Source organism: Scomber japonicus, chromosome 6 (genome assembly GCF_027409825.1).
Source record: "Scomber japonicus isolate fScoJap1 chromosome 6, fScoJap1.pri, whole genome shotgun sequence".
Classification (NCBI taxonomy): domain Eukaryota; kingdom Metazoa; phylum Chordata; class Actinopteri; order Scombriformes; family Scombridae; genus Scomber; species Scomber japonicus.
In genome coordinates this window covers 5127201-5141330 of record NC_070583.1, presented here as the reverse complement: position 1 = coordinate 5141330, position 14130 = coordinate 5127201, and the positions used below count along the sequence as shown (strand labels likewise).

Genomic DNA, 14130 nt, shown 5'->3' with positions numbered 1-14130 from the left:
TCTGTCTGTATTTGTGGAGCCACCTGTACTGTATGTAAATGCATTTAGCAAAAGGCCGATGCTCTTAAAACGACATAATTGCAATGCGTGGCGAAGATCCAGGTGGAAAAAAAAAAGAAAAAAAGAAAGAGTGAGTGAGTGAGAGGATGGAGGTACATGAGAGTTCACAGCTAAGCTCTAAGTACTCAGTGCTGGCAAGATTACACTGCATTTGATATGAGTTGAATGTAACTCTAACTTATTCACGGCGTGTGTTTATAGTCTTGTGACGCATGATGTCTTTTATCTGCTTTCCAAACAGCCTGCGGAGCAACTTCGCATGTGTGTTGTGCTTCATTACCCTATGCAAAAAAAAAGTAGTGGCCTGAGACAAAAGAAGTGCAAGAGCATTAGCTGAATGTGTGTGTGTGTGTGTGTGTGTGTGTGTGTGAGAGAGAGAGAGAGAGAGAGAGTACACTTTGACAAACACACAAGTCTACTGCTGACAAAATACTGTATTTTTACACTGTGTAAGAAATGGAAAAAGAAGTATGATTGAAGGTTAACTTGGAGAGGAAGTACACAGTTTATTGTTAGCAGTAAAAGCTTTTGTCCAAACGCAGCTGGACTGAAGGATCAGACATTCTAAAAAAAAAAACACCTCACTTTTATTTTAGTGTGTTGTGTATATTTGATATATCTTCTTACTACTTTATCTTTAAACAACATACATAAGGATGAACACTAACCCTTTCAGTTAAACTGTCTATTTAGCATTTGTGAGCAGCAAACAATGAATAAATGGTTTATAACACACTTTAACAAATTTAAAGTGTTTTTATTAACAGCTATACTTCCTCTTGTGAAGCATATGCAACTCTATATAAACACATAATGAATGACTGACAATGTAAAGCAGCTGGAATCATAGAAATAAAGACAATGGATGAGGTATTTTATTTATTTATTTAATTAATTATTATCATTCTAATTATGTAGGACAACTGAGCAAACTCCACCTTGCATTATAATCTTCTTACTTATGAAGGCCATGAGATTTATCCTAATGTATCATAATTAGTATGAATCACTTGAATCATATTTATGAACAGTTTTACAGTGAATTAGCTGTACATATGTACAGTATAAACTGTTACATGTTTATAATACACTATAAGGTTTAGATCATGTGTTTCATAGTACATATAGTGCATAATTACAGCTGTTTTATCAGTCATTCATTAACTGTTTACACACTTGTTAGGGATGCTTTATGGGAGAAACTGTTGACAAAGCATCTAAAATATCTATGTCCACATACTATGTCAACTATGTCATTGTTTTATAAGTTATTAAATAAGTGTTGATACTGTATACTGCTTATAAATATAGGTAATTGAAATGAATGTTAATGAGTGATGACTGACTAAAGGAATGCTGCTTATAGAACAATTGTTATGATTCATTGTAGTAGTAATTGATTCTGTGGTGGGATTATTCTATATCATAGCTGTGTAACACATGTGCTCTATAACTGGAGATCCTGTGGAGAAGTCTGGTGTGACTGTGTGTGTGTGTGTGTGTGTGTGTGTTACCTACCCGCTGCGCTTGGTGATGGTGCCCAGGGTCATGGGCTGTTTGATCTGAGCCAGGGGGAGCACCACAGTGAGGCTGGGCAGAGGGGACAGCCGTGGGTTTCCCATGTTGTTATTGGTGAAGTTGTTGTATGAATCCTGGCTGCTCAGCTTGACTGAAAAAAACACAGAGACGCTACATTATTAAAAGTCTTTTTTTTTTCAATAGTGCTGGATGGAAATCTTCTTTTTCATGGATTTGGAGTGGAACAAAACAGAGGAATACAGTATGTCAAGAGCTTTCCCAGGTAATGGTCACAAAATACTGAGAATCACATTATGAATGCTGGTACAACCTTTTATACATAATTTATTTTTCACTGCTCAGCGGTTCCTTTTTCAGTTCAGCTGTCTTTACGGATGCTAATTCTCAGCATCGCTCACTTGGAATCGAATAAAAAAAAAACGAATCTATCTTTCACTTCAAATTGCCGACCACACAGACCACCAGAAGAGTTTGTTTAAGAACTCAAACACCTTTCAATCCAAGAAAAATAAAAGTCATGTTTCAGTATGGTGTTAGTTTGTTGTTTTTTTTCTCTTCTCCCAACCGCTCTCGCATACATACAAACACACACATACATACACACACACACACGCTGCTCTGGGTTCAAGGCCTCCTGTGGAATGATTGGAAATAACCAGCTCAAGATGCTACGTTACAAAGGCTCTAGCTCTGCTTCTAGTTCCTGGCAGTCTGTTAATCAAGGCCAATCAACAGGCCCTACACACTGGCGCGCACACACACACACACTACACACACACAGATGATCCAAAGAAACACATCTCACATATCCCATGCAGCTCCAGCCAAACATCATCAGGTGATGTCAAAGGGCTTCTTAAAGGCCTAATGACCTTAACCAGCTACATGAGGGAGAGACGCTGCTAGTCCGCTCTCTGTTGGACTTAACAGAGACAGTTAGCTTCCACCTCACTGGACAACACATGTCAACACTTTCCTGTTTGCACATCAGTCAGAGTTAATCTCTGACGGGAAAAAGCAGGCCACAGAATTCTCAGTAGGCAAATCAATTTACATACTGGGATCTTTCCAATTAAATTGTCGTGGCTTAATAACTTTGCTTGTATTATGACTTTTTTTTTTTTCTTTTTTTCAAATCAATGAGCAGTTCTGCATCAATGTGATATATGATATTTGATATAAATATACCTTGATTGCCAGATGCTGAATTTGCTGGATGTTTTTTAATAGTCTGAAGAGATTTTTAAGAAAGTCTACTTTATTATAATGAACTGTATATTAAAATTGAAGTATGAAATTGTATATACCATGACGACCCCCCCCCCCCCCCCCATACCACCCACTCCTATTTATTATTGAGGAATTTGGGCTGCAACTAATCATTTCGTATAACATCAGATTCCATCATTTGAATCAGAATAGTGAAAAGCCATTTCTTTCCAGGGAATGAGCTCAAACCTTCAAGATGAATAATTCACTCCACAGTCAATTAAAAAAAAGGTAATGTGTTGAAAATGTTGGCTCATACATGCCTCCAACAATTAATTGTGAGGTTTATTAATCATTTTAACACCACCATGTCTTCTTCTTAGCACGTAAGAGGACTGCAGACAGTTCAAATATTCACATTCTATCATTTTTAAGTCCAGTTTCTACATAACAGAGGATTTATTTCTTTTAGACAACAATATTTCATGCTCTAATTTCAATTGTCACCACCTGCATGACCAGTGTTCACATTCACATCGGAATCTGATTTTCTTGTGTGTTGAAGCCACACTTTATGATCTGCAATGATGCACCATTACATTCATTTCTTTAAGCTGGTTAAACTTAATTCAGTTCCTGTCACTGTACTGAGTGTAGAAGGTCATCTTTAAACCTACACTAATAAAACCCAAACTCTGTGTATGGATACATCCCAGTAGAGGTAAAGTCAACTTAAGGCAACTCTTCAATACAATGAGAGCACACACAGTGTTACATGTAAACAGTTACATAGAAACATTAGACTATAGGGAATTATAAATGCGGATTATAAAACAAATATGTTTGTAATCCTGTGACAATGCCTGCAACAACAACAATTCAATGGGCAGCCCAAGAAAAATTCCAAGTTCAAGTGCTTTGAAAAGAAATAAAGAGCAAACCTGTGGGTGCACCACAATACGCTCTCTGAATGTTTTCCATGTTCCATTTGTTGCCTTAATAGATGAGTGACAGCCGCGTAACATAAAGGAATGAAAAGGAGGGAGGGAGGACACGGAGACAAAGAAAACAAGGCAGACATCAAAGGTTACAATAAAGGTAGAGGAGGAGAGTGCCTTGTCATTATTTGGAAGGAGCGATTGAGGGGAAGCTGAATGCAAGCGGAAAGGGACTGCTGAGTGTTTTGGTCCAGTCTTTTAGATCATTAACGTGTAGCTCTGAGTTTCATTAGTCCTGCCAAAGCTCTGCTTTGTGGTCGTCCAATGGGCTGTCTTTTAGACCTCCGCTGGCCAACAATGCCGCATGACCTTCGGAGGGGGGGTTGGGGGTGGGGGGAGGAGACCATTACACAAACCTGTCCTTCATTTGCCTCTGTTCCTATCCTGGTCAGACTAACAGAGGTCTATACCTAACCAGCTCCTGAAAGCCCTTCACATTTCAAAAGTGCTACACCCCCAGAGTCTGGGCAGCCACCTTTTGTGTTGAGGGACGGAGAGGGGTGGGGTAGGGTACGGTGGGGTGGGATGTGGGGGGGCGGATCATGAAAAAAAAATCTGTACAGGAAGCAGCCTGAAAAGCCATAATGGTGCTTCAAGTAAGAGGGGAGGGGAGGGTGAAGATCGGAGGAGGGGTGGGGTGGGGGGGGGGGGTGTTGATGAATTTAGCATCCTCACCCAAAACGGACATTTCACTTTTGCTCCGTCGCATTATTCATAGTCACCCCCCCTCCCACCCTCACCCGAAAAAATGATTGTAGAACAGGTGTGGCCCGGCTGTGCGGCAGACAGCTGATGATCACTGTTGACCAAAGCATCATACTCTCCTGTCACTCAAAGCCAAGAGGTCCCAAACTGTCACCCCCCCCTACCAGACAGTGAAGACAAGTTAGCATGGAGCGTGTTAGAGATCACGCACCAGCAGAAGATGATACGTGAAAAAACAGCTTGGATGGCTGAGAGACAGACAGCAAGAGAGCGTGTGTGTGTGTATGAGTAAGTGTGTGTGTGTGTGTAGAGTAGAGGAGGACTGTGATCAAGAGGAAATGTATCATGATCATAGTTGTAATGCAAAGTTAATTATCTTGAAAATATTGTCACAATCTTGAGTTAAAAGTTGTGTTATCTATGTTTTCATCTTGTCAATTTTTTTTTTATTATGTCAGTTCTACAAATCCTCAGTTCATAGATTAGAAATACAGCGTGAACAGACAGTGATGTACTGATAAATAAGTCACAATAACTACACAACACAGCTAAATAAAATACAGAAGAAAAATGTATTATTTCATCTGATAAGGTTCAAGCTGTCATACCAGAGTTCAATATGATATATTCATTTTACTGAGTATATTTTATTTTCCTACAGTCTACACACCTCAGTTTAATATAATTGAGACATTAGTGCATTAAAAGCTTTTTGACTGTTATGAGTTCAGTTGTTATTATTTTGATGTATTATGTTTGAATCTTTTTGTGTATATGATGGGTCAGAGTGGCCTACTGTTGCAGTTTTCACCTTTTTTATATTGCATATTGCTTTATTGCCCTGATGATTATCATTGTTTTATTTATGTCTTTAATGGTTTTTAATTGTCTTAAATGTTCTTATGCCTCAGGGAGTGCTATCTAAATGTTATTATACTGATGTCTGATCCTCAATATAATGACAATAAAGCTACTACTACTGCTATTAATACAGAATAGCTAGAGTATATCCAGATACATGTATGTTTAGTGAATCACAGAGCAGCCGTTTGAATGACAGCTGTTTATGTGCTGTTAAAAAGACGTTGCCGATACAATTCTGATTAATTGTATGTGTTTGCTGGTGTTTTCATAGACGGGGTGGTGGAGCACACATATGCAAACTCCTAATTAAGGGCGTGTCTAACATCACTGTATGTATAGTAACATTGGGAGTCAGGCCTGTACACGTGTGCACAATTTCACAAAGGCTGACATTTGTTAAAAAAACAGGAGGCATGTGTATATATATATTTTATTTTTTTTTGCATTGTGCAAACTTAGAACTGAGTCAGATTGATAATAAAATGAAGACATTAGTGATCACCTATTAAATTTAGTTTGATTAATGATGTGATCATGTATTTCTCACAATATTACTATTAGTGCTTCAGCTACTTACACTGCTTGAAACTACTTCTCTTAGTATTACTAATGTTGGAGCTTGTTTCAAAATGATCTCCCAAATGACCTGTAGAAATGTAACTTCTCAGACTTGTTGCACATGTTCTACTACAGCTGAGACATTATTTATTAACAGTCAAACTTGGGATTATGAAAACACATTTTTGGGGGTTGTCATAGATCACTGACTCTGCTGGAAACCTCATGTAAATAATGTGAAGACTAAAACACAAAACAAAAGATTTCCTCCATCCAAATTCACTACACATATTGTCCCACTAATTAATAGTTCCATACACCACCTACTGTGTGGAGGTTTGGAGACATGCATATAAAAACAACTACAAATCTAATTTTGCTACTACAAAAAAGAGCAATAAAAATTGTAAACAGCTGATTATTACGAATCAACCAACATTTTATTTATAAATTCACATGCTCCCAAATCTGGTGGACTTCAAAATTGCAAAGTTAATGTATAAGGTGAAATATAAGTTGTATATAGTTATGTATATAGCCAATTGTTGTGGATGTTTGGGTTTGTATATGCTTTAGCCTACACCTTTTTGGTCAAACTGCTTTATTTATATATTTATTTATGCTTTTATTTTTTATGTTTTTATTTTTCCTTCTTTTGGCTTGTTAGTAGATGAGGCACACCGAGCGGGTAAATATTATGATTTGCTTTGTTAGTCTTCTTGTACATGAGTGTTTTGAGTTCATGTGACCGAAATAAAACTAAACTAAGAACTTGAGAAACAAAGTCTGCAGAAAAGGAAGCCAGAGAGGAAAAAAGCTGACCGACACTAATATGAAGAGAGAGAGAGAGAGAGAGAGAGAGAGAGCAGGAGAGAGAAAGAGAGAGAGAGAGAGAGGGAGAGACGGCAGACAGATGAGAAGCGTCTGGCAGACAGATAGCTCTAGACGGAGGCCATGATTTGATTAATGACCGGGGCGTGATGTGCCCAAGCACTGATACATGACATCCACATGGAAAGAAGATCCATCAATGCAAATCCAGCTCCAGTCGCCGTCGTCCGTCCAGAGAAATACTCTGACCCTGCCAAAAAAGTCACTGTCACCTGACCCCCGTCTCCCTTTCTCCCTTAATCCAACCATCAACCTATCAACCATCCATCCAGCTCTCCTCCATCCATCTGTCCGTCCGTTCCCTCCCCTTGTCTCAACAGCATTTGCATTCTCTTCTCGTGTTAAAGCTCCTCTCTCTATCCTTCGCGCTTTTCCTCTCTCCTCAGTCGCCCCGTGTCACGCTATCTCATGTTTCTCTCTCCCCTCTTTTAATACCTCATTTGCATCCAATGCAAGCAGCCCGGCTTCCAATGAGGAGCCGACGTGCGAAAAAAGGACAAGCTCTGAAGACTGTCCACACAAAACGCTGTGTCTTATTTGAATTGTTCTGCCAGAGAGAGAGAGAGAGAGAGAGAGAGAGAGAGAGAGAGAGAGAGAGAGAGAGAGAGAGAGAGAGAGAGAGAGAGAGAGAGAGAGAGAAAGAGAGAGAGGGAAAGGATGCACGGGTGGACTGGAGGGGGAACTGGATTTGGGGGAGTGTTAGGAGGCAGCAGGTTTGGCAGGTGACATGTTGAGTGATGCTCTGGGAATTACAAGAGACGTTGGACCTGAGGATGATATTGCAGCTGTGAGACGGAGGGGTAGTGAAAGAGAAGGAGGACTGTGGAAGAAGAGGGGGGGGAAAAAAAGCTGCGATGTCCCATTAGGGGAATACTTTTATGGTTTTGTCTAGGCTTTGTGCTTTTGAAGATATTTTTGAATTGAAGTTGATATTTTGTGCCAATACTACTTTTTCCTGACAAAAAAGATAAAAAACAAAAAACCCCTCTCTGTCTGAGTGTGGATGTCAGTAGTTGTAGAATGTAATAAACACTTTGTGCCAGCTCGTCAAAGTATTCCACAAAATGATCAGGATGGAAAAGCTTTAAATCACACAGTACATCATACACTACACCTCTTCATCCTGGTAGAGATTAACAGCTGGGTGGACAGCTTTCATTACACGTTGAAAACAAACAAGAGGATGCATGTTCAAACTGACAACTGTGGAGACGCTCACATTAAAGTCATTTTCTACAAGCCATATATTACATTGTGGTGCAGGGTGGAGGTCTTCAAGGGTCCACTTGATTATGAAAAACCAAAAAAAAAAACAAGGCCCAAGTCCAAATGTTATTCAGTCTAGTGGGGTTGGGTCTCTTTTTACTGCTGCAGGTCTCAGGCCTGTATGTGCTTTGAGTGAGAACGAAAAGAACAAGGAGGTAAAAGCAACATCAGCTGTTTAATTCTGTTTGATGCAAATAGTGGACTAAGATGAGAAAAAAGGAACTGAGGTACAACTTATTTTAAGAAAATCATTCATCTACAAGATTTATGCAGTTAAATTAATTTTGGAATGTCACACGTGTTATTAATTCATTATTTGACAGGTGCTAGAATGGGATGGTTTAGTTATTATGTCAGTTATCTGTGTTTAATAAATGAATTATTTTCATTTCTATGGCTTAACACCAATTCTTAAGTCATGAAGGTCAGGCTGCTGCTGGTGTTTGTGTTCTCTCTGTTTTGGATCAGGTCTGTTATGTTCGGGGCTGGCTGTGCTCAGGTCTCCCTCAGGTCAGGTCTTTTCTTTTTTCAATATGAATTTATGAAAATGAGGTGTGAATAGGTTTTTCACAGGTCCGTTATGGGTGAAGACCTCTAGTGAGCAGTCATATATCTTCAAACCAGAATCACTGTACTGAAAACAATCAACATTCATTTTCAGTCCTGTCTGCTAACTGAAATGAAAGTAAGAGTTGTGAAATAGAAAGGAAACTCACACAGGAAGTGGCTGACACACTGTTTAAAATTAGGAGCGTGTATCAAACCTCACTTCCTACTGACTGAAATATGTCCATAGCAACACATTGTGACAGGCAGACACATAGGCTGATTCATGGGCCTTTTAACTGAAGCCTCTTATTTAATGCACCTCTTGATGTTACACCTCTGGCTCATTTTAGGTTGTTGAAGAGATTCCGTTCATGTCAGACACTCTATGAAAATGTATTTTGTTTTTTTTGGTGCCAGGTAAAGACATAAAAAACACAACCCTGGAGATGAATACTGCTTACTAGAGGTGGGCAATATGGTAATATATCCTATGAGATCATGCCATGCTATTATCCCTCTAACATCTGGACTACCAGCTATCCAATTCAATTAACCAAAATCTAGCATTCTGTTTATTTTATCCATTAACAATTTCCTGAATATTTACAACATATCATACTGATAATGTGATGAAATACATGCATATACTATTATAGAGGTATGCTTTAAAAGACAAGATATCAAGTCCCAAATTGAACATTGACCATTTCAGTGATGTCAAACATCATTAAATATCACCAGAATCCCAATAAATATTGACACTGTTGAGAGAATGTACAGGGATCTACAGGTGTTTATGGTCATGACAGTCATTTATTAAGCCATGGAAAATAAAGGAGGCCTCTGATTAAATGCCAAATTCCAACAGATGAAGCCAGCATTGTTAGAAACTGAATGTATTTTTTCTTTGTTGAGTTATTTCCAAATCTAAATCTGAAAACTTGTTTAACTTTTCACTGTATTTAATAGTTCTTTATTTTAAAAAGTCATATTAAGGTAGGAAAAAAGGCTCAGTGACAAATGAGCAAAAAAGGTTTGGCAAGAAGAGCAATTTATAAATATGTTAAAAATTAGTTTTAAAAGCAGCATCGGGTTTGTTGAAATGTACGTTTAGTATTTTTGTTGGTTTTAGATAATTTGAAAAGACATTTGTTTACCCATCTACAGTGTATTTAAGTATACTAATAATGACTTCATTTTAAAACATCAAATGAAAAGAAAACATGTTTGGAATATTTTTACATTTGTCAATATTGATCAGGACATATCCAAAAAACAACCATTTTTTTCTAAATAACTTTTGACAAATGATGTCAAATTTGTTATAAACACAGTGTTGTGTAGCTAAAAGTGGATTATATTTATTAACATTTTAGTTCATATTTATTTTCCTGTATATAATCAGACTTTTATGAAAAAATACAAGTTATACTAATTGACCCTGGGTTGCATGTGTTATATACATATGTAGTTTCATAACTCAGCACTGCTATCAAACTAGTTAGTTTAATAAGTGACTAATATCGGCAACCTGTATCAGTCATTTGCACTTTCCACCATTCATTCCATGATAGTCCAAGTTTCCCAGACATGTTAAAGGAGGGAGGGATTAAAGCAGGGGAAAGGAAGCAGAATGAAGAGTGAGGAAGGAGGGAAGGAGGGGAAAGCAAGTGGGGCGGGGTGGGGTTGGGGGGGGGGCGCTGAAGTGTTTCTGTGCAGGAGGAGAAAGCTGCTCTACCATCCCAATTCCCCAAAGTATCATTATTAAAACACTCACTTCCACAGGAGGAGGAAAGAGAGGGAGAATGAAAAAAATACAGGAGGGAGGAGGATAGAAAAAGAGAGAGAGAGAGAGAGAGGGAGAGAGAGAGAGAGAGAGAGAGAGAGAGAGAGAGAGAGAGAGAGAGATGGACGGCGGGGAGGGCTAAAAAGGGTCGGACATAAAGGGGGAGGGCAAAAAAAAAAAAAAAAAAAAAGAAAGAAGGAGCAGGGATCCCCCACTGGACAGAGTAAAAACAAATTAAAAGAGCCCTTATAAAACACAGATGCTGCAAAGAAAATAAACTTCACAAGATTTACTGTTTTGCAAAGGAATCGGAAGACCGGTGGAAAAGCCATCAGTCTCCCCCCACATCACCCCCAATACCCCTCTACTCTTTTTTTTTTCTTCCTTTTTCTCTCAGGTAACGGTGCGGCGCGGGGATCTATCTCCTCGCCCCCCCGCCCCTCCTCCTCCTCCTCCTCCTCTCCTCCTTTCCTCTTTTTCTCTTCCCTTTGTACGGTGATCTTGCTCGTCTGCTATTTTCAGTGGAGAGAGTTAAGAGTGGAGGTCAGGCCGGCCTGTGTGAAAATGGCTTCCTGCCCGGTCCCCCGCTCCCAAACCGCAGGCTAACAGGGAGGTTTTATTAACAGCCCTATTTGGGAACATTTTTCGAACGGTTTTGTATTTTTATTGACGTTTCTCATGTCAGGGAGCTAAAAAAAAGAAAAGAAAACAACACTCGACAACTACGCTCAAAAAAAAATAATTCCCAGGATATAATTTTATCATAAACTTCAGAGATTTAAAAAAAAAAAAAAAAGACAGAAAGTGAGATTTTGGAAAGTGAGAGTGTGTAACATGCTCGGACCAGGCTGTGTTGTAAAGAATAGGAAAAAAACCAAGCAGTTGGAAGAAGAGAGGGGAAGAAGAAAAAAAAAAAACCCGACAGAAACACAGGAGCAGAACACGTCTACATGCAAAAACACACGACACGCAGCCAAACATCATCACGAGAAAACAATCAGGTGAGAGGAACGCGTGCAAACATGAAAACACACACACACACAAACACACACACACACACACACACACAAACAGCACCCTGAAATCAGATCTACAAGTTTACAGCATGTCAGTATTTACAAGGCTTCATCAGACAGGAATGAGTCGCCAGCAAGGAGGGCCAAGGGGGGGGTTTAAGGTGGAGGGGGGGGGGGGGGGGGGTCAGACAACTCCACTGGATCAGATGACACCCACACTCTAACCATATGTGTTTGTACGAGTGTGTGTGTGTGTGTGTGTGTGTGTGTGTGTGTGTAGAGCCATCATATGATTTGGGTCAAGGAGCTAGTACCTCACAGTAAAGAGACGGGTTATGGCCAATGATTGGATGTTTGGGAAAGCAAGAGAGGGAGGCGGGAGGGTGGAATGAGAGTGTGCACAAGTACACAGATGCACATACACACACACACACCACACACACACGCACACTTACAAACCAATTTAGTGGCAGCAGGAGTGGGAGAAAGAGAGAAAGAGAAAGAGCTGGAAAAAAGACAGGATGCATCAGATGTTTTCTATGTTGTTCTCTACTGTTATTCCCTCAGCTCAACATGACTGAGAAGGAACTTTAAACTTCAGCATCAGAAGATAACACTGTCACATACTGAAGGATTCATAAAAATAATCATGATGCCTATAAGAAAAACATTAAATCAATATGAATAAACAATGTTTACCCTATTTGCATCGTATAGGAACACGTGTGGCTCTATTTTTTTGAGTGGATACATGCTTAGTGGAAGAAGTGGTGGAAGGTTGATGCTTTTTAAAATGTAATCTTGTGATATGAATATGAGTTAATACGACTGAAGTACTGTATTTTTTTTTAACCTGCAAGTAAGATGAATATATTCAGTTATTTAGTGCAACATAATTACATCATTAGAAATATAATGTAACTGTTCTAATGCTCACAAAGTGTTTTTCAAGCTCAATTCTGTGTAAATGCTGTAAAAAAATAAAGACTTCAGGATACTACTTTTTTTTTTTTTTAATGAAAACATTTTTAGTATTTAATAACAGCCTTGTGCTCACTTGTGTCACATCTTTTTGAATGAATTCTGGTATCAAACAGGTGTCAGAGACTGCCTCTTAAAATTAAATTCTAAATTCTAATAAAACAACAAGTAAAACATGAATTGTGAGCCATACACATTTCAGTCACTCCATAACTAAATGTTTGCAATCACAACTCCCTCCTTCTCTTCATCTCAGAGTCATTTCATTTAGCTCAAATCTGTGTTTAACAACACTAAAGAGAGAAAAGAAATTATTTTTAAATTATTATCTTTTCCCCACAACGCAGACAATCCTGCCATCGATATTTTTTTTCCTTTTCTCGATCAGAAATGAGACCTTTGTCAGTTTATTTGATTACAAACAGATCAGCAGTGCGCTTCAAGCTAAATGAGAAGAAGCCTGTTGACCTCCCCGATCAGATTGGGAGATTGGCTGCATCCGTCGTCTGTCTGGATTTAAATGCCTCTCCTTTTAGAAGCCTGCGGTCCCGAGCAGAGGAAACAATAGGACAGACGGACGAGATAATGAAACGTCTGCGCTGCTGTCACAGCCGTCCTGCACCGTCTTCATGAGCCTCTGCATGGAAATATTCAATATTTCTTCCATGATTACAATATTTAAGCAGTGACTGATAGTTAGTGTAGACAGTCACAGTTCCCTCTGCTCTTTTCTTTAATGATGCAGCTCATTTTGTTAATTATTTTTTATCATACCAGCCTCATCTTCTCTTCTCTGTCCCACTCCCTCACACACACACACACACACACACAATCCTGCATGCACATCTGATTTAATTCCTCTATTTAAAAACTGGCTCTGATCTAACGCTGATTGATTGACACTGCAGTTCTGTTCAGCTGCGACAGAAGCTCATTTCAATAGCTGGTAACAACCGCAGGGCCGCTTTGATCCAGATTGAGCCGGCGGAGTTTTGACAGCATCCCAGTCTAAATAAATGGCGTGTCAAAAACACTTAGACATGAGACGAGTAAACACAGGATTTAAGAGTAAAGAAGGACGAGCTCTCTTCTCTTCTCTCCTTTGCCATTTCCAATCTCCTGTGATACATCAAAATCAATATAAGTGATGTTTTGTCATGCTCAGAAATGAGTTAGATGACTGCAACAATTAAGAGAATATGATTTTTATTATTATTATTAATTTAACGTTGATGTCAGACATTTCAATTTCAAATGAAGGTGTAAGATTGTTGTCAGAGCTGCATGGTCTTGCAGTGACAAACACATCTGAGTGAAAGTATTATAGTTTATATTCGTCTATGTCACTTTTTTACTAGAATGACTTGCTTTAGAGTTGGTGTATACTGTAACGTGCTGTTATAAATTAGGCTCCACAATATGCCAAGAAGACCTGTTGAAGCCATGACGCTGGTGTAAGACTACAACTTTAAGACTTTAAGCTTCAGGAACACAAATATAGAAGTGAGATGAGCACCAAAAAAAAAAAACCCCAAAACAAGAAAAAACATCATAAGGAAGATCCACACACGCCGCAACGGCATGAAAGCGGGAAGTACAACCTATTGATTCTGTGACAATGAAAGGCTTTGGCTTTTCAAAGCGTGCACTTTTCACATGGTCGGCAATAAACTGGAAGCCACAAGTGCCGTCTGTGTGTAATGGCAAG

At 39.0% G+C, this 14130-nt stretch overlaps 1 protein-coding gene across 1 annotated transcript in view; it reads right to left on the bottom strand.

The window, feature by feature from the left end:
• The window catches only part of bcas3 (BCAS3 microtubule associated cell migration factor), a 359279-nt gene that overhangs the window by 261520 nt on the left and 83629 nt on the right, over window positions 1-14130 (bottom strand). Inside the window, exon 16 of the mRNA XM_053321422.1 lies at window positions 1579-1729. Coding sequence (XP_053177397.1) covers window positions 1579-1729 — 151 coding nt within the window. The remainder of the gene's footprint in view (window positions 1-1578; window positions 1730-14130) is intronic.